This window comes from Typopeltis vanoorti, chromosome 15 (assembly GCF_054136105.1).
Source record: "Typopeltis vanoorti isolate ZY-2024b chromosome 15, IOZ_Tvanoo_1.0, whole genome shotgun sequence".
Lineage (NCBI taxonomy): Eukaryota > Metazoa > Arthropoda > Arachnida > Uropygi > Thelyphonidae > Typopeltis > Typopeltis vanoorti.
In genome coordinates, this window is record NC_143563.1 from 63,598,079 (window position 1) to 63,618,331 (window position 20,253).

At 34.1% G+C, this 20,253-nt stretch overlaps 1 protein-coding gene across 3 annotated transcripts in view; it reads right to left on the minus strand.

The window, feature by feature from the left end:
* The window catches only part of DPCoAC (dephosphocoenzyme A carrier), a 103,674-nt gene that overhangs the window by 59,618 nt on the left and 23,803 nt on the right, over positions 1-20,253 (minus strand). For 2 of the 3 annotated variants that reach the window (XM_090405863.1, XM_090405862.1), the window contains exons 2-3: positions 18,890-19,008; positions 7,998-8,100 (exon numbers count right to left, since the gene is read on the minus strand). In XM_090405863.1, coding sequence (XP_090261989.1) covers positions 7,998-8,100; positions 18,890-18,915 — 129 coding nt within the window. In that variant the 5' untranslated portion in view covers positions 18,916-19,008. The remainder of the gene's footprint in view (positions 1-7,997; positions 8,101-18,889; positions 19,009-20,253) is intronic. The other variant, XM_090405864.1, reaches the window with a different exon arrangement.

Genomic DNA, 20,253 nt, shown 5'->3' on the forward strand with positions numbered 1-20,253 from the left:
GTTGAAGATTTGTGGGTTGCAGAAATTGGACGATAGGCGAAGGAAGGGTGATATGATTGAGACATTCAAATTACTGAAGGGTTTTTATAAGATTGATCCAGAAGATATTTTTGAAAATATGACTGGTGGTGGGAGGACTAAGGGCCATGCATGGAAGCTGGGCAAGAGCGTGGTTGACAAGGGTGTTAGAGCTAGGTTTTTACTTGGAGAGTGTTGAATGAGTGGAATAAGCTTCCAGAGTCTGTTGTGGGTGCTACGACCATGAATGAGTTCAAGGCAAGGTATGATAGATACTGTGTGAATGTTGAATAGTTGTTCTTGACATGATGTTAGGGCCTCCCTCGATGAGTCTGTCGACTCCTTGGAGTTTCCCGGAACAATAATAATAATAATAATCATTAAAATCAAATCCAAACAGCGTAATAACTAGAGCTGATAAAGGAAGTGCTCCTGTTATTTTAAACCGAACCACTTATTTAGAAAAAATGAATCTGCTAGTCTCGGACAATAATACATACCAACTCGTTAACTACAACATAACCAATAGAATAAAAAAGAAAACAGAGAAACTACTTAAGTCAATTACCACATGGCCCGAAGATATGGTCAAAAAACTATTTCCGCACTACACTCGTTCCCCAAGAATTTAAGGGCTACCGAAAATACACAAAGAAAACACACCACTCTAGCCGATAGTCGGAATTATCACTTAGCCAATAAATTAGCAGCAACACTCAAGGACTTGGTGGGTCATTCCCCCTCCTATATCAGAAACACACAACACTTCATAAACATTATCAAAGACATTACATTAGAAAAAGATGATTTATTAGTCAGTTTTGACGTCTCTGCCCTCTTTACGAATGTCTCAATCAATGACACAATCCTTCTTTTACAGAACAAATTCCCTCCAGATATCACAGCGCTCTTTGCGCATTTATTATGTTCTGGTTATTTCGTATGACAAAACACTTTCTACTTACAAAAAGAAGGCACAGCCATGGGCTCGCCATTATTTCCCCCCCCCCATTGCTAACTTTTGAACAACATGCTTTAGATTCCTCTCCTTTAAAACCCAAAGTCTGGCTTAGATACGTTGACGATGTTTTCGCGATCTTGTCCCATAGCCGCCAGACACTAGACACATTCCTCAGCCAACTAAACAAACAACACAAACAGTTCACAATTGAGATTGAAAAACAGAACACACTTCTGTTTCTAGATACACTTGTCACACGTCTTCCTTCTGGCAATCTTTCCTTCACTTTACCAGAAATTAACACATACTGGCCAATATATAAACAAACTCCTACCACCACCACCATCCAACACAAAAACTAGCTGTCATTAATACTCTAAAAAACAGGGCTCTGAAAATCTGCTCCAGTGAACATGTAATGAAAGATGAATTTAAAGTTATTATCAGCAATACTTTTTTCAAAAAAATGGGTACAGCCAAAACACTATTAACAAAATTCTCTACAAGACCTCAATAAAAAACAAAGACAAACCAGACTACAATAAAATTATAACTATTCCTTACATTAAAGGGACATCAGATAAAATAAACAGAATAATACAAAAATACAACCTCAAAGACACCTTTAAACCTCCTGCAAAATTAAAAAGCTTACTCGACTCATCCAAAGATCCACTCCCTCCACTATATCATATTTATTGCACCTGTAACATACCATATATAGGGGAAACAGGACGCACAATTCTTATCAGACAAAAAGAACATAAACGACACATTAAATATAATAATTATGGTGAAGCTGGCCTTTCTGATCATGCCCTGAACACCTTACACAGAATTGACCAGAAAAACACCAGTTGTTTACATCACACCAAAACATGGTATGAATGCAAATTTAAGGAAGCCTGTGAGATTATTATCAACCACCCCAATCTGAATAATGATGATCTAAAAATCCCAAACTTATGGAAGGCACATATTCGACCCACAGAACCTCCTCTCTAAGAATAACTATAAACAGGACTGTAGTTAATGCAGGATCCTAAATCAAAAATAACAATTGTAATGCTAAAAATAGGATATCATTGTTACTGAAAGAAAACTATAAGAAAGAATGTTTATTCATGTTATCATAAATAGAATTTATCTTGATGTGGTTTCTAAATAATTTAAATTTCTTTTTTTTTTCTCACTAGAGGTCATGCCAGTAGAATAACCTATGATCAAATCATTGTTTCTCTAGCTTACTGTGTGTAATGTAACTCAGCTTGTCCTGTATATTTGTATATGCTTCAGATGATGGTCTTAATATGAAGAATGAAACATCGGGAAATTAAAAGTTATTTATAACACGGTTGTAAAGTCCATAATTTCTAATATAAATGTTAGATACCCAAATTCTGGATACAACTGAAATGTTAGATACCCAGATAACTAAATTCTGGATACAACTGAAAAACATGCATAAAGAAACTACAGTGGAATCTCTGTTGTCGAACGACTCACATCTCAAATAAATCGGTTCCCCAACAAAAAACGCACCGGTTTCTGAACAGAATCTCGGTAACAGGCAAACCGGCAACCACGTGTTCCGTGGACTGAGATGTAAGGCGGGAGAGTGTCACTTATGCGGCAGCCTCTGCTCAGTGCCAACACCTGCTCAAATTTGCAGTTCCTTTTCTTGATTTTCTTTGTGTTTTGTTGTTTTTTTCATTAATCATTATTAAATAAGCCACCATGGAACCGAAGAAGGATGGTGATAGCAGCAAAGTGAAAAGAAAGATTGTTAGAACCATAATAGAGGTGAAAAAAGAAATCATATCAAACATAATAAATTTTTGTCTTTATCTTATCTATTTATTGTGTTTATTATTTTTGTGTAAGATTTTATGCATTTTCATTGTTTTTGAATATGATTTTATGCATAAAGTACTGTTATGAAGGTTTAAATAACCAATCATCTGGGGTTCAGGAACGGATTAATCCATTTTACATTAATTCGTATGGGAAAATGATTTCAGTTTTCAAACAAATCGGTTCCCAAACAGCCTTTAGGAACAAATTATGTTTGACAACCGAGGTTCCACTGTACCACAAACAGTTAATATATGCAATATAAAACCTTATAGATATCCCAGAGAATTACTTTGAAAAATTAAATCACAGTAGTGACAAAACAGTGGAAAATATCCATGTGCTGTCATGACATGTCAGTCTTGGAGGTAGAAAAGATATGGCATCTGAAATTCAAAAGTATTAAAATGCTTTTCAGAGTGGTTGGCCAGAAAGATGATCTCTTCTCAACAGCTATGGATTTGAATTACACATTTATCGCTATGGGTATGGATGTTTGTAAATGTCTTTCTTTTGGAAGATGAATTTCACTACTCAAATTAAGATTACCACTATGCTTATCAAAGACCTTTTACTTGGTCTAGAGTAGCTTCCAGAGATTATAGGTTTAGAACCCTTCTTGGATGATATTCACATGCAGATGTTATAGTGGTTATATTACATAATTCAGAAGGCATGGCCATAAGATTAAATTTCAGATAATTTGGAATAGAGGTCTCATATCCATTTATAAAAAAAAAGGAAATAAAAACAATGTGAGAAATAGAGGTTAGGGTTGTATGGGATTATGACCGAAGTAACTAAGTCTATGAGGCCTGTATAATAATATTTCTCATGCATCATCAAAAGAGTCAAAGAATGATTATAGGAAATCCACTATCACTGTTCACACAATGCTTATACAGAAGCATTGTGTGAACACATTCACCTACAAGACACCCACAGCTATCTCTGGCAAACCATTCCATCCTCCAAGCAAAAAATCTACTAAAACTTGTCGACTACACTCACTTTCTGGGAGCACTCCCTTCCTACTAGTATTGCAAAGTTTTCAGTGTAAATCTTATTTAACCCTTTAATAACTCATCATCCCAAACCAAATAACCCAAAATTTTGAAAAAACAATAAAAATATGAAAATACTAAGAAAACATTTATCAGTTGGCAAAAGTCAAATAACTGCAATAAAAGACAAGAATGGAACTATAATAAGGAACCAAGAACAAATCCTAAGCAGGCTAGAAGAATTTTATAAAGAACTCTATTGTGATCCTTCAATAGATAAATCAAATATAAATAACTCTTCTCCATCGCATATAGAATTCATCCCCCCATTCACTTCAGATGAAATAAAACAATCATTAAAACAAATGAAAAATGTCCTGGTGAAGATCTAATTTACACAGAATTAATTAAATGGGGAAGAAATAATATCCTTCACCATGTCACAAACTTACTAAATCTATGCCTAAAAGAGGGGCATTATCAGAAAACTGGAAAAATACTACTCTGATACTGTTATTTAAAAAAGGGGACAAAGAAGAAGTAAAGAGCTATAGACCAATTAGTATTCTCTCCAATCCATACAAAATTTTCACGAAAGTAATACCAAACAGGTTAACCCCCTCTTACTCTAACTACTCAAATCAACCAGTAGAACAAGCAGGATTCTGTAAAGGCTTTAACACAATTGATCATATTCATGCAGTAAAACAAATAATAGAAAAAGCAGAAGAATACCAATTGCCTCTCTGTTTAGTCTTTATTGATTATGAAAAAGCATTCGATTCCATCAAAACTAATGCAATAATCAAAGCATTCCAGAATTAGGGAGTTCCTGGAGAATATATGGACCTCCTCCAGGAAATATACCACACTGCAACAATCCAACTTCACACAAGTAGCAATAAAATATCAATTGAAAAAGGTGTCTGACAAGGAGACTATCACTAAAAATCTTTACAGCAGTCTTACAAGAAATATTTAATAATATAAACTGGACAAACCTTGGTATAAAAATTAATAACAGAAACTTAACACACCTAAGATATGCAGATGATATCATAATTTTTGCAAACACTCCAGAGGACCTTAATATAATGATAGAAGACCTATATCATAAAAGCAGAAAAGTCGGTCTAAAAATAGACAGAGAAAAAACTAAAATCATGTTTAATCATTTTGTAAATAGAAAACAATTTCTTGGAAAGAGTTTCTTCATATACATACTTAGGTCATCTCACTGATCTAAACTGTGGACTCCAAAAGGAAATAAATAGGAGAGTTCAACTTTGCCTGGGGGTGCATTCAAAAAATTGAAAAGCATTTTTTAAAACAATGATGTCCCACTCTGTTTAAAAAGGAAGACATTTAACCAGTGTATACTTCCAGTCATCACATATGGTTGTGAAATTTGGTAGCTAAAAGCAAACTCGAAGAAAAATGGAGAGGTTGATGCCAGGCATCACATTAAAAGATAAGTGAAACAACCTGGATAAGAATTTGCTGTTTTAAGGATACTTGTGACATAAGACTGAATGATATATGCACGTAACACAAGAAAGATATTTAATTAACAAAATATTTCAGTCTGGAAATAGCAGACCATCCTCAGTGGTATTACAAGAACAGTTTTAAAAAATAAATACAAGCTAGAATACTAACAATAGATCGTTAAAAATAGAAACATGGCGCGTGATGTTATATCACTAAGTATGAAACGGAATATTATGATGTAGAGATATGATTAAAAAAAAAAAAAAAATTATTATTGAGTAATCTTGATTAGACTTTCCCAGATTTTTGATATAGAAATACAGTCATTACGATTCAGGTTAGGACGATGGAGCAAGGCCTCTACGCTTTCCTTGAACAAATGTTCAAACCTATAACCAGATCTATGCAAGAGGCGAGTCCTGGACTGTATTTCTATATCAAAAATCTGGGAAAGTCTAATCAAGATTACTCATTAATTTTTTTTTTTTTTCCAATCATGTCTCTACTTCATAATATTCCGTTTCATACTTAGTGATATAACATCACGCGGCGTGTTCTATTTTTAACGATCTATTGTTAGTATTCTAGCTTGTATTTATTTTTTAAAACTGTTCTTGTAATACCACTGAGGATGGTCTGCTATTTCCAGACCGAAATATTTGGTTAATTAAATATCTTTCCTGTGTTTACGTGCATATATCATTCACCTGGATAAGAAGCTAGATTCACATCACTGACATCATTCTTCACCATAAGCGACTAAAATGGAAATGGGTCGGACATCTATCCAGAAGAGAAGATGCGCAATGGACCACTATAGTAATGAACTGGATTCCAAAAGAAGGGAAACGAGGCCAAGGACATCCTAAAAGAAGGTGGAGTGATGAACTGTCAAAATTTGTTGGGAAAAATTGGTCAACCATTGCCATGAACAGAGAAAGGTGGAAAGAACTGGATGAGGCCTTTGTCCAGCAGTGGACAGAAAATGGCTGAAAAGAAGAATGACTCATGTTTCTATCATGTCCCCTCTTTTTTTTGACTATCAGCTAGTTTTTGAAGCCCAGAAACCTTCAAGTTTATTCCACAGATCTGCCAAATCTTAGACATTTATCTCTGAATCCTCTCTACCACTTCCTTATCCCCTTGGAATCCAGGCAACCAGATCTGTGCACAGCAGTCCAAATGTGCCCTTATTTAAGCTTTATAAAGAACATGATGACGAGCAAGGATAGAGGAATTACTATTATCTAACTCCATAATCTGATGTACTGATGTGGCCACCTTTACAATATGCCCTCTAAACTTCATCACAATCACCCAAATCCCCCAGCATCAATTTACTGCAGTTCAGTTCCATTGACATAGTAATCTGATCTGATTATTTCTGTTAATTGCATTATTCTGGGTAAGTTAGCTGGTTGTGAGATGAAAAGTCCCCACCCCTTCCCAGGAGGAGAAATCCTGTCATCTCCATAAGAGAGAGGAATTAATTTTCTAAATGAGCATTCTAAGAAAGATTCATGTATGCTCAAGGTGAAAGAGAAACTGAAAAGAATAAGCTGAGATTAGTCCAAATACCAGTGAGATTTTTACTTTAAGATATATGAGAAATTAGGAAAATAAGTTTTATAGTACATCTGGAATTATATATGCCAAGAGGAAGGCTATTCACACTAGCAGTACAGAAAGGGAAAATCTAGAATTTCTGACAAAATGCAGATTATGAACATATTCCACATTTATTGTGTAGACAATGGCAACTTGGTTAAATAATGCTTATACATCTTAAAGCTTGGACATGAATTAAAAAAAGAAAACTTGGAGTTTCAAATTATTCAATTTAAGTGGATATTGAATCCACTTTCAAATTATATTTGGTTATATATCTGAAATTTAAAGAGAATTTATACTGAACTTAATTTTGAAATACAATTTTATACTTTGAGTATTAAATAAAATTTGAGCTTTTAAAGATTAGCTGAATTAAGGAGCTACATCATTACTACTTTCTATGAAATATATGTATCTGTGATATATTGTGTTAGAAGTGTTTCTCTATTCTGTAGGCAAAAAATTCTTATTAATTATATTGTGTTTACCAAAGAACACCAGACAAAATTCTAAAGGAAATGTTGCATTAGATGGGAGATGAATTTCGTCACCCAGTGTGAGGCTACTGCCATTTATTAGTACCAGCCTAAAGTAGCTTGAAAAAGAGTTATTTTTTATAATAATATTTTTATTATAATTATTATTATAAAATTATTATATAATATTATTATAAAATTGATAATAATATTACTATTATTAATTTTATAATAATGTTTATAATAAATATTTTTTGTATATTTACATAATCTAGAAATCCTGCTCTAGAAAACATATTATAAAATTAATAAAAACAGAACACCTTATCCTACCAACAGTGCTAATGTACTATAGATTTTTCATCTTTAAATGAGTAGGAGTCAAATATAATGGAAATATACATGGTTTAATTTTTATTTAAACAACAGGTCATATGTGTAATGATTACTACAGAAGTTCAGATCTAGAAAAGATTTTCTAGAATGAATTTCTAGATAACTGAAAAAGAATATTAATTTTTTAAAAAAAATGGATTAGTTAAGTATAAATATTACTGCCAAATGATCTGAAAAATATTTTACCCATTTTCTTTTATTTTCAGTAGTTTCACTTACAGCCATAGCCAATTTTGAAGTATGTCCTATAGACGTAGCAAGATGTCCTGCAGCTGGGGGTAGATCATCCCTACAGGAAGAAATATAATCTACTTAGGCCTTAAAGAAGCCCAGTACATATGAATAAATGAACTTCATATGTATTGGTTATTAGTACTGATCTGAAACAAAGTAATAAAGCACATACACCAACATTAGAATCCTCAAGAGCAAAATGCCCTTTATTATTCTATATCCTAACCAATAAAACAAAAAAATATGTAAGCACCAGATGAAAATATACCAGTAATGCTACATTAATATTTTCAAAATACCTGTCAAGAAAAGTATTTCCCTCCCAGTTTCCAGAAATTTATTCTAATAATTAATTTCCTTACAGATGTTGGATCCTACTTCTTAATTTATACTTTGGATCCGACATGTTAGTCACTATGATGTTCTTAAACAAAATTATAAGTTGCTAGTTGATTTTCAATTCAATATAGAGAAAATTTATATTTATAGACTGCGCCACTCTATATCTGAATTAGTTCAAGAATTGAAGAAAAACCAACTCACAACTATCCTCTTTTATATGATGTTATTATATATACTGGCCGAGTATATTTAACTTACTTAATTTTCCCGCTTTGGTTCGAATATTTTATGAATGGTGCAGTAAAAGAGATTCAGGCAAAATACAACTTTTCATTAACAAAAACAAACATTTAATTTTAAAATCATAAATTTTACACTTAACTTCAAATCAGTAATTAAGATATCACAATCACTTCAGCTTCTCCGATAAGTACAATCAAACTCTGACAAGATAAATCTGTTATCACTATATCACAGTCTTTTCATAGTTCTTTAAGTTCCAAATACAATAAAAATTGCAGTAATACCTCTTCATAAACAGACACTTTTAATTTTGTGCTTCTTTTAATTCTCCACGATAGTTACTGTTACCATCAGGGAATTCTAAGATGAAACTCACACACTTCACTGAACAGAAATATTAAAGTTGGAATAATCTTACCGTTAATTTTCTTCCTTCATCAACATACACACAAACACTTTTTATAACTGTAAACACTTTTAACAATAATACATATTGTTAATAGGGCAATACACAATAATTCTTTAACTTGGGGTTTTATATGTACAGATGTTCATTCCTCCGGCATTCAAATAATTCTTTAGGCACTATAATTCTAAACACCGCTATCATTAAACACAACTCTGTTGCCTCTATTTATTCTCTAGTTACTTTTTACTATGCTTCACGTTTCAGTGTATCCTTGAAAGGTCGGCCCTGAAAATAAATCTCAACTAAAATATTGCTAGTCATTCAGTAGTCACTCAGCTATCTTCCGTTGCTTTATTTGTTATTCAGAAACATATTAGCTAACTGCTTCTCAACTTGTAGACTTTATTTAGTTGCTTGAGTGACTTGCCGACTCGCTATTATCGCACTGTGATTGCCGAATGCTCCGAATGCCTGATTCCAACCTAATGCCAATCTCTCTCTAATAAATCTCTAATGCTCCTAATTCCTAATTAATTAATTATTCCAGCGTTCGTCGCTTATATATCTCTTTTCCCCCCTAAATTGCTCACGTCATTCTTTTTAAAACTCTTTTCAATAAACCTCACGTGGTGTTCCAAAACTTGCTCACTTACATATGTTTCCATGACAACAAAACAAAATAATAAAATTGAGCTATTGCATAACGTTAAACTTTCACAAACAGGAATAAATAAGGAATATTTACATTTCAAATAATACGCAGTTAATTTATCAAATACAAATTCTTATAATATTAACATAGTAATAAATAAAATAGCTTAATAATATTTTATCACAGAGTTTTTCTACTATTAATACATACGTTCTTGATTAAATAATTAAATATTAGATAAAATTAAAGGTAATTATATGAATATTAAATTATAAACAAGTGATTTACATTAAATAATATTTACAAATGTAGCCTTTGCCATGGTGGATTATGTTGGATTCTGAGGAGAGTATTAATAATTTAAATTTCTCTTCATTCAGAATCCAACACAGACTACCCCAATGAATCATCAGCAATCTAAATCTGTTCATAATATGCTATTCCTGGCAAAGTAAAAATATCCTATCATTTGAACTCATTTAAAACTTCAAATTAATAAGGATTGATGCTGACAAAATGAACTTTTGATCACTGATGTAAAGGTCACTAGAGTAGGTGAAAGAAAAAGAACAGTGCTTTACAGAACATTAGTATAGTTGCACAGAGTAAGGATCCAAACAATAGATCAATCCACAAAGGTTGGCAGAAGTTAGAAGTTTGACATAAGCTTTTGTGCCAAACACCATCCAAAAACAATTAAGAGCACCACCACTTAAGATTTCTCAAAAGTTTTCCATGACATCTGTGCAGAGGTATGACATAAGCAAGAAGATTCTGCTGATCACTGGATTCAGATTATGCAAAAATACACAAAAAAAATAGAATTAATAAAAACAGAACACCTTAGTCTATGAACATTGCTAATGTACTATAGATTTACCATCTTTCAATGTCAAATATAAAGGAAAAATACATAATAGATTACTGATGAGGAATTACCTAGTATTCTGATAGGCAATCAATAATTTGCAGAAGATTATCATTGGTGATAGTCAATGCCATGTATTCTCTACCCCTGTTGGATCTGTAGTTGAAAAGAAAAGGTAACTGGTTTTGAATCTTAAAATTCTAAAGATGACCTCACTGTTAAGAAGGTATAATGGAGAAAAATCAACATTTAAAGAAAGGAAAATTAATAGTTCAGAATGGTTGGGAAGACCTCTTCATGTGCACTTGGTACAACAACTGTGGTAGTAAGATTTGTTAGATGACTTAACAGCTTCCTGAAGTGTTATTTTGGTCCAGTATAAAATCTAGTAGCTCCTCACTCACAGAACAACCATTTTAAAGCTGTGTTCTCAAAAAGAGATGTCACAATTTCTGAGATGACTAATATAACTGAAAATTACAAGCTGAAAGAACAAGAAGGATCTTTTCTTCTAAATGTAAACATTGCTTATTTGGAAGCCTGAAGTAACCAAAAAAGGTAGTTGGATTACATGGGACAACAAATCTCATCTGCCACCTATGTGTATAAGGAGATAAAGTTCTCTGTTTATACCTTCATGTTGGTTCTACTTAGGCCTTATAGAAGCCCAGTACATAAGATAAATGAACTTCATATGTATTGGTTATTAGTACTGATCTGAAATAAAGTAATACAGCACATACACCAACATTAGAACTTGCAAAAACAAGAGTTTTTGCAAGTTCTTAGATCATAAAAACGTTTAATTATGCCGAAAGTAATTATCCTTGTTATTACTGGCAACTACCCTACACTTAAAGTAGAATCAGACATTATCTTTGATATTCAGAGCCATTCATCACATCAGGTCAAATGAAGATGTGACTAACTACTTGCTACTGCGTGGATAGGCTTATGTGTTCGTCAGATATGTTGCAATATGTTTCACAGTATAATAAGAACACAGACAGTTAAGAAAATAGCTATTAATTAACTTAAAAGCTAATATTTCGCTGGTATTATATCCAGCATCTTCAGAGCACACAACACAAAGTTTGTTACAAAGGCAAGACAAGTTAATAAATAGATATTTTCTTAACCATCTGTGTTATCATTTGGACTACTATTTCAAAACTTTGAACTTTTTTTATTTTTATTTATTTATTTATTTATTTTTTTTAACCTAGATGGCACCATATTAGGACCTTAGTCTTGTGTTTCACGCTGCAATCACTTTTACTAGCCCCACTGTTACACCGGATCATGGTTGTCTTGCCTTTGTAACAAACTTTGTGTTGTGTGCTCTGAAGATGCTGGATATAATACCAGCAAAATATTAGCTTTTAAGTTAATAAATAGTTATTTTCTTAACCATCTGTGTTCTTATTATACCGTGAAACCTATTACAACATACTTGCTATTGCACTACAATATCCTTCAGGAGGAGTAGGCATCAGTTATTGTGAACAAGTTCATAAATCATATTCAGATTCCATTAAATGCCAAGTCTAGTAAATTATTATTATTATTCAGGCCTCCATGGAGTCAAAAGACTCATCGTGGGAGGTCCTTCCTAAGAACATAAAGTCTGTCAAGACTCATCAAGGGAAGGTCCCCCCTAAGAAAAACAAAGTCTATCATACCACTCCTTAAACTCATTGACAGTTCTTGCCTCCACCACCACTCCGTCAGGTAATGCATTCCACGGTTCAACCACCCTCCACGCAAAGAAACCACTTCTCACCCTCTTGCTCACAGTTTCCTTTCGTAACTTCCAGGGATGGCCTCTTGTCATCACTCCTTCCCACTGTTCAACCAAGTGAAAGAACTCCCCAGTGTCAACCCTGTAACCACCTCTCAACAGTTTAAAGGTCTCAATCATATCACCTCTCCTTCTATCCACCAAACTCTGCAGTCCACATATCCTCAGCTGATCCTCATAACTATCCTTGTACAGTCCTGAAACCATCTTTGTCATCCGTCTTTGTATCTTTTCCACAGTTAATTTATCCCCTTCAAATCCTGGAGACCAAATCTGAGAACAGTAATCCAAGTGTGGTCTGATCAGAGACTTATACAACGGAATGATAGCCCTCTTATCTCTGCAGGTCAGTGTCCTTCTCATAATTGCAGCAATCCTCTGTGTTACCCTCACCACCTTTGCAATATGTCCCCTAAACTTCAGGTTTCTATCAATCATCAACCCCAGATATCTTGTCTCCCCAACTTCCTTCAGTATAACTCACCCCATAGAGTATGCAACATCCCATCAATGTTTCCCAAACCTCAAGACCTTACATTTTGCTGCATTAAACTGACACCCCCATTCATTTGCCCATCTATCTAGCTTATTTAAATCCTCTTGCAGGGCTACCACATCTGCACTATTACTAATAATCCTTCCCAGCTTCGCATCATCCGCAAACAACTGAATATCCCCTTGCAATCCACTGGCAATGTCATTGATATAAAGGTTAAACAATATAGGTCCTAGTACTGAGCCCTGTGGGACCCCACTTGTAACCCTCTGCCTCCTTGAAACTGCTCCACCATACACAACTCTGATCAGACAGCCAATCCTCAATCCAGTTGACCAATCTGACATCCAGACCAATGTGCTGCAACTTAAATATCAGCTTATCATGTGGCACCCTGTCAAATCCATGTTGACTCTCACAGATAACATTACCCTCATCTGCCCAATGCTGAATACGGTCCCTCACTACTTTCTCCAAGATCTTAACAACTACTGATGATACACAGACTGGCCTATAATTAGACACTTCCAGTCTGTTACCACCCTTATGCAATGGCACTATCTTACCTTCCTTCCATTCCCTGGGCACCTTTGCCGAAGCCAGACTTTCATTGAAAAGTCAGGTTAAAGGCACTGTCAGTTCCCTAGCACATTCTCTCAAAACTCGTGGTGAAATACCATCCAGTCCCACAGGTTTACTGACATCCAGAGTACTCAGTATCTGAAACACACTCTCCTCCTGTACCTCTAAACCTCGAACCAGCCCTATCCTTCTAGCATTAAAACTGACTCCTCTAGGATGAAATACTCCAATAAAATGTTCATTGAACAATTCTACTATGTCCTCTGCATCAGTCACTCTATTCCCATTTTTATCCCACAATATCATTCTTCCACAGTCATTTCTCCTCCTACTGGCCACATAGCTAAAAAATTCTCTAGGATTTTCTTTGGATCTTAGGGCCAATCTCCTCTCATATTCCAGTTTCGCTTTCCTTACCACACTAGTCACTCTTCTGGCCTGTGTCTTATATTCTTCATGCATCTCTTCTTCACCTGTCTCCTTATATCTCTTCCATAGCCTCTTTTTCGCATGCAATTCCTGTTTAATATTGTTTGTCATCCACTTTACTCAAATTGTGTCCTCTTCTTCACTCGTGGTATACAACTTACCATTGCTGCTAACAAATATTCTTTCACAATTTCCCACGCACTAATGATATCCTGGCCTTCCAATTCCTCCCTCCATGAAACTTCCCTAAGTCGACGTCTAAGACTATTATAATCACCTGCATTATAATTCCACATAAATTCCCATCTCTTTGATACTCCTGCATGTCTATTCATTTTCCAAGTCAAAACCATATGGTCACTCTCTGCAACTGGTGGGAGAGATGTCAATTCAGTTATTATCAACTCTTCTGATGCTATAACCAAATCCCTTGAACCTCTTGTTCCCTCTGTTACATGTTGCCTAAGACATTTGTCCCTCAAGAATTCTAGAAATTCCATTCCCCTATTGCTACATGCATCTTCCTCTCTCCAGTTTATATTACTGTAGTTAAAATCTCCCATAACAATCATTCTTCTTGCACTTGCCAAACTTAGCTGTCTAAACATCTCCTGGTCCCTATCCTCTGTGCTCCTGGGTCTGTAGCAACACCCCACTAAATATCCTGTCTTGCCTACCTCTACCTCACACCATACGCTCTCAAAATCATTTGTCTCACTGCCTTCGAAAGCCTCCACTCTTAGAGGACATAGGTCATCACTTATCATAAGCAGTACCCCACCACCACGCTTTCCCCTCCTATCTTGACGAAAAATGCTATACCCAGCAACTTCTATTCCTGTTGTTATATCCCCTTCTGTCAACCACATCTCAGTGATCGCAATAATTTTTGGCCAGGCTGATGCTATCTGCGCCACCAATTCCTCTCCCTTATTCCGGATACTCCTGGCATTAGTATAAAGCATATAGATGCCACTGTTTCTATACCCAGCATTATCCCTTCTAGAACCATACAAATAGCACAAGGTAAGAAGTAATATATGTTTCTAGATAAAAACCAGAAATAATGCTTAATTGCATAGACAAACCTTAAAGGATACCAGTCACTGATATTCTAGTCTTCTTTTTATCCACCTTGATTCTGGATATATTTTTTTCAACAGCTCCAAAAAAGATTACAAAAAACTTGGGGCCAAGTCTAGACTATAGGCTAGGTGAGGCATGATTAATGGAACCAAATATAAGTTTATGGACAGTCTAGTGAGCAGTATGTAGTCTTGCATTTAGTGATGCAAGGTTACATCAGATTTCCTATTAGAAAAAATTTTACATGAATGGATACATTTAAGGTGCTTTTTTTGTCCCATAAATTTTACATGACTAGATACATTTACAAAGACCCTTTGTAGCTCAATTGGTATTGACAATGTCCTTTGGTTAGAAAGACATAGATTTGAATCCATCTATGAAGTGAAGAAAATTTCTAAGGGCTTTAAGAATATAGGTGAGTTAGCCAGTCTCATATGGAGCTGGCAGGGTTTCCCCTCAAGACAACTTGGGCTTTTCATCTTACAAAACATGAACTAGCCAGAAGAACATATGCAATTTACAGACAATGTAGACAGGATCAACCACCCTACCATGAGCAATAATCCAGTTTCTATGATGCCAAGCACTTGGCTGAGAGAGACCATTACGCCTAATATAAAAAGGAAGATGGGACAATTTTACAATGCTCACCATGAGTTTTTTTTTTTTTTTTTCCAGAATCTAAGCCTTAAAGAATTAGACTTAGATTCTGAGTGATGATATTGATATTAATTTATTATCAATCATTATTAATTTTATGTATTTTATTTATTACATAATCCAACAACCTTGCTCTAGAGATCAAACATAGAACTGTTTTCAAGTCACTTCAGGCTTCCACTTTAAGACAAACATCAATATCAGAATTCAAAGATGCAGCCCGTTGGTGTTGCAGAGTAGATATGCTAACCACCCAGCCAACTAGGCCAGTAAAATAAGGGCTGTCTAATACCACAAACACTTCATTTAAGTCTTAAAATTTTTTTTACTGGTTAAGATAGGTTGTGTGGTTTAGAAAAGTGGTACCATTGCCTTTGTTGGCTTAGGTAATATTTGTTAGTTTTTAGAGATTTAATGGCTACTATTTCCATTTTAGTGACATTCTAAACAATAGTAAAATCACTAAATAGCAATGTAGGATTTTCCAAATCTTATTTTATCAGCTACACTGGTATGAAGCAATTTTAGACCTCTCTCAATGCAGTAGATAAAAGCAAAGCAAGTTTGACTAAGCTTAATGCAATTACATAGGTCAGGCTTTTTGGAAAGAAACAAAAGTTCGCCATTGTTGAGGATGTGGCAATACAGGTTGAGTTGGTGCTGGCTACTCTTAACATGGCTTGTTGGTGGCTGGTTGCTACTATGGTCATTCTTTGCAGGTTGGTTACTGATTCAAAGACTAAAATTACATGAAATTTAGCAAATATCCAAAACAGAAATGCTACCAAAATACAATATTAAGGGCTCATTCAAACATACAAAGTTAGGTTATTCAGTTTGTATATTTGGTGCACTGCATTTGGTGTACACCAAATCCAATGCACCTACATTTATGAGCCAGAATGTTGTTATTACTACCCACTTAGTAGTTAGTGTGTTAGGCCAAAGATAATCACTTGAAACCATCTTGGCACTGACTCCACTAGACCAACTAGACAGAATAACATACCAGAGGTCAGCAACTGAGCAATGCACTGGCTGGTGGATACTGCATTCTGCATAATCCCACAAATGTTTGATGGGATTCAAATCAGGAAAAATTAGGTGACCAGGGGATGATTGGATATACCGATATGCTCTTCAAACCATGCTTGCATAATGTCAGACACAGGAACTTTCAAGCCATTGGTCTTAATGGAAGAGTCCAGGTTCATTGTACTACATTGTCACCATGTAGGACAATACTACCTGACTCCATCTTACAAAACAATCCCTGGTCCAAAACAATCCTCGAGTAAGAATTAGTGGTCAAGGTATATTCAAATAGGAATAATTCCCATATTAGTATACTACCACAACCAGTATGTTTCTGGCAAACTACATAGAATACACAATACAAAGAAGAAAAAAACATAATGACACAAATTTTCAATTATTGAAAATGAGGCCTTTCTAATTATGCATTGAAACACAATTCATTGGAAAGGTCCTTATATCACACTAATAAAGCTGGTATAAACAAAAATTCAAAGAAGACTAAGATATTAATCCATCATCCCAACCTCAACAAGAATGATGGATAAAAGTCCCAAAGACAAGGAATGGCCTATCAGCAACTAACATAAGATCTGGTAACAAGAATAATAAAAGAAAAGGTATAGAACTCCAGCAATTACCAAAATAACTAGATATTTAATATAGAATTAGCAGAATGAGATCACAGAACAATACTAAATCACTGTTCTTCAAACAAAAAACTCAATAACAAAACTAAGAGCAATAGAAGTTGTATTTATTGATTTTTCATTTTTGCTCAATGTTCTGTCTTATTTTTTCCTCTATCCTGCAGCAGAGATCAGGCTACAACCAATTGTTGAACAATGTGTTCCTGATGATGGCCTTAACATTTAAGTCAAAACATCAAATATTTTAAAATTGTTACTGTAAGACTGTAGTTGTCTCTATAATTTTTCTTTTAATACATATACAATGAAGAATGCAAAGATAATCCAAAGAATTACTACAATAGTAAAAAAACACAAAAATTGTGTGTGTGTGTACTCTAACAATGCAAAGCCATGATCAGGCTAAATCTGGACTACGATCTGGATTTTCAAGAGGATAGAGAAAATTTATAAAGTTATCCGAATATGTAACAAAAATGACATCAGGAATGTGGAACAATTATGATAGATTGCAAAAATAATCTACAGAGTTTGGAAGATAGAAGAGTAGCATAGTTGAGACATAAGTTAAAGCATTTACTGGATATAAAATGTGGAAGATTTTGCAGAAGGTAAAAAGGAACAATGAAGCATTCCTGGAAGTTACAAATAAAAATCAGTAGCAGCTTCCCCTTCCTTTTCACGAGGTAAGATAGTAGTAGTTTATGAAGCAGTAGATATTGTGATGCCTAAAGCACACCTCTCGAGGCCCTGTGATATGGAATCTAAGGAGACATTAAAAAGATATCTGGATAAAGTTGACTGATTAATCCCAATCATTACTGCATGAAGGAGAAACATTTCTCTTGTAGTGCTTTTGACAACCTATATATATTCTGAATATAACAAGGCATCTAAGACTTGTCCTTCCATGCAAGCATTCCACTGATTAGCCTCTTTTATTATTATTATTATTATTGCTTGAAGTACACGGTATTTCTATACAGCTATGGTGATTGAGAACTGCAGAGATTCTTTAAAGATGACTAGAAATTAATATGTATAGCCATAAAAAAATTTTTTTAGGTGCCAGCTGTTATTTAATCCATTAAGTAATCCATTGATTAAGTAAATTTATTTACTTAATCATGTATAATTTGTAAATACTATAAAGTTCACTAACAGCACTCACAATGAAATTGCTAAGTTTTACTTTGGACCTAGTTGATAACACTATCATTTTCTAGTCAATAAACTGCTTGTAGATCTATCAAGAACTTAGCACATCACAACTTTCTCTCCCATTATTCACTTACTGTCAGATTTTTGGCAACCAGCCTGTAAAATAAATCAAGCCCAAGTGAAATATATATTCTATAATTACAAGTGCCATTCTTATTTCATATAAAAACTTTACATGAAATAAGAATGTGGCAAAAATCAAAATTTTCACTCCACCCCTTCAATAACCTACACCGATTATTTTGCCCAGATAATTTCAATAATTTAATTAAAACTGGATTTCTTTGATAGCCAAGCCAGAAGAGAAGTGCAGTCTAATTTTTTTAGTGTAACTAAGTGTATCAACATTTTTTAAAAATCTACAAACCTTCTCTGCATAATTGGACCAGCCATAATTCTGTGTAATATTAAACGCTGATGTTACTTGCTGGTTCAGTATTCTTCTTAAAGAACTGTTCAAGAAAACCATTTCAGTACATCTTTGTTCTGAAACACACAAATAATAATTTTACTCTATTTCCAATCACTGCCAACACTACTAAAAAGAAAGGTACAATAATAAGATTTGTACAAAGTAAAATATAATATAAACTTATTTTTTTAAAGATATTATATTTAAAGACATCAACCTTTAATATTACCTGTTGTAATATTAAAGGTTGATGTTATTCTAGCATATATGCAGCACAAATAGAAAAATAATAGACTATACCCTTCAACTGGAAAATTAGTACTACTTATTACAGGAGATCAAACACAAACCACAACATCTATTGTACATTGCCTTGAAGACATTAAGCATTGGAGCATTCACCACCTACTCTAACAATGTATTCCAGTTATTCACCATTTGCCATGCAAATGATCTCCTTACTTACATGACCTTTGTACAGTTTTCAGGGGATGATCTCATTCTCCCATCATCCAATACCCTAGGCAATACTTCCTGATTCTGATAGGTCCTTCTTAATAACTTACACATCACAATCATGTCACCTCTCCTCCTATCTATTAAGCTCTGCACACCATATTCCAGACTCTTGAGATGGTCTTATTTCCCTCTGCACACACTCACTCTCTCTTCACTATTGGCAATAAATAGGTCAGTGCTTCCCAAACTTCTGGATGCCAGAGCCCCCTTTGGAAAAATTAAAATATTTCACGCCCCCCCCCCTCGAAAAAAAAATCTTAATATAGACATATATAACATTTATTGTATTTATATTCAATACAAAACATACACAGCGAATATTGCAAAAATCAAATGCAAATATTACATTTTTACCATCTTACACACACATTTCACATGGCACATTATCTCATATTTTTTATATAGCTAGATATACTGTTATTGTACATTTGCAGTAAAAGCACATGAAGCATAAAACGATTAGTGATAAAGAAAGAATTAAAAACATAAAAGTTTAATAATAACTTAAATATAAAGAGCCAACAGGCTTCATTTCGGCGATATAAACATTATTTAATGTTTATATCGCCATGAATTATTCGGTTTTAAAACAATGTGGGATTTTATATCCCCTTAATTTAAATAATGTTTAATAATAATTTAATGTGATGGATGTTTCAATACTGCTACACAAAAAGTCAATATTTGGAACTGCATTTCTTAGATTTCTGCTTTGAAATGAAACTTATATGAATAAGCACATATTTACTAATATTCATTAAGCGCCGAACGCAGGAAGCAAAAATTTGTGAACCCGCACC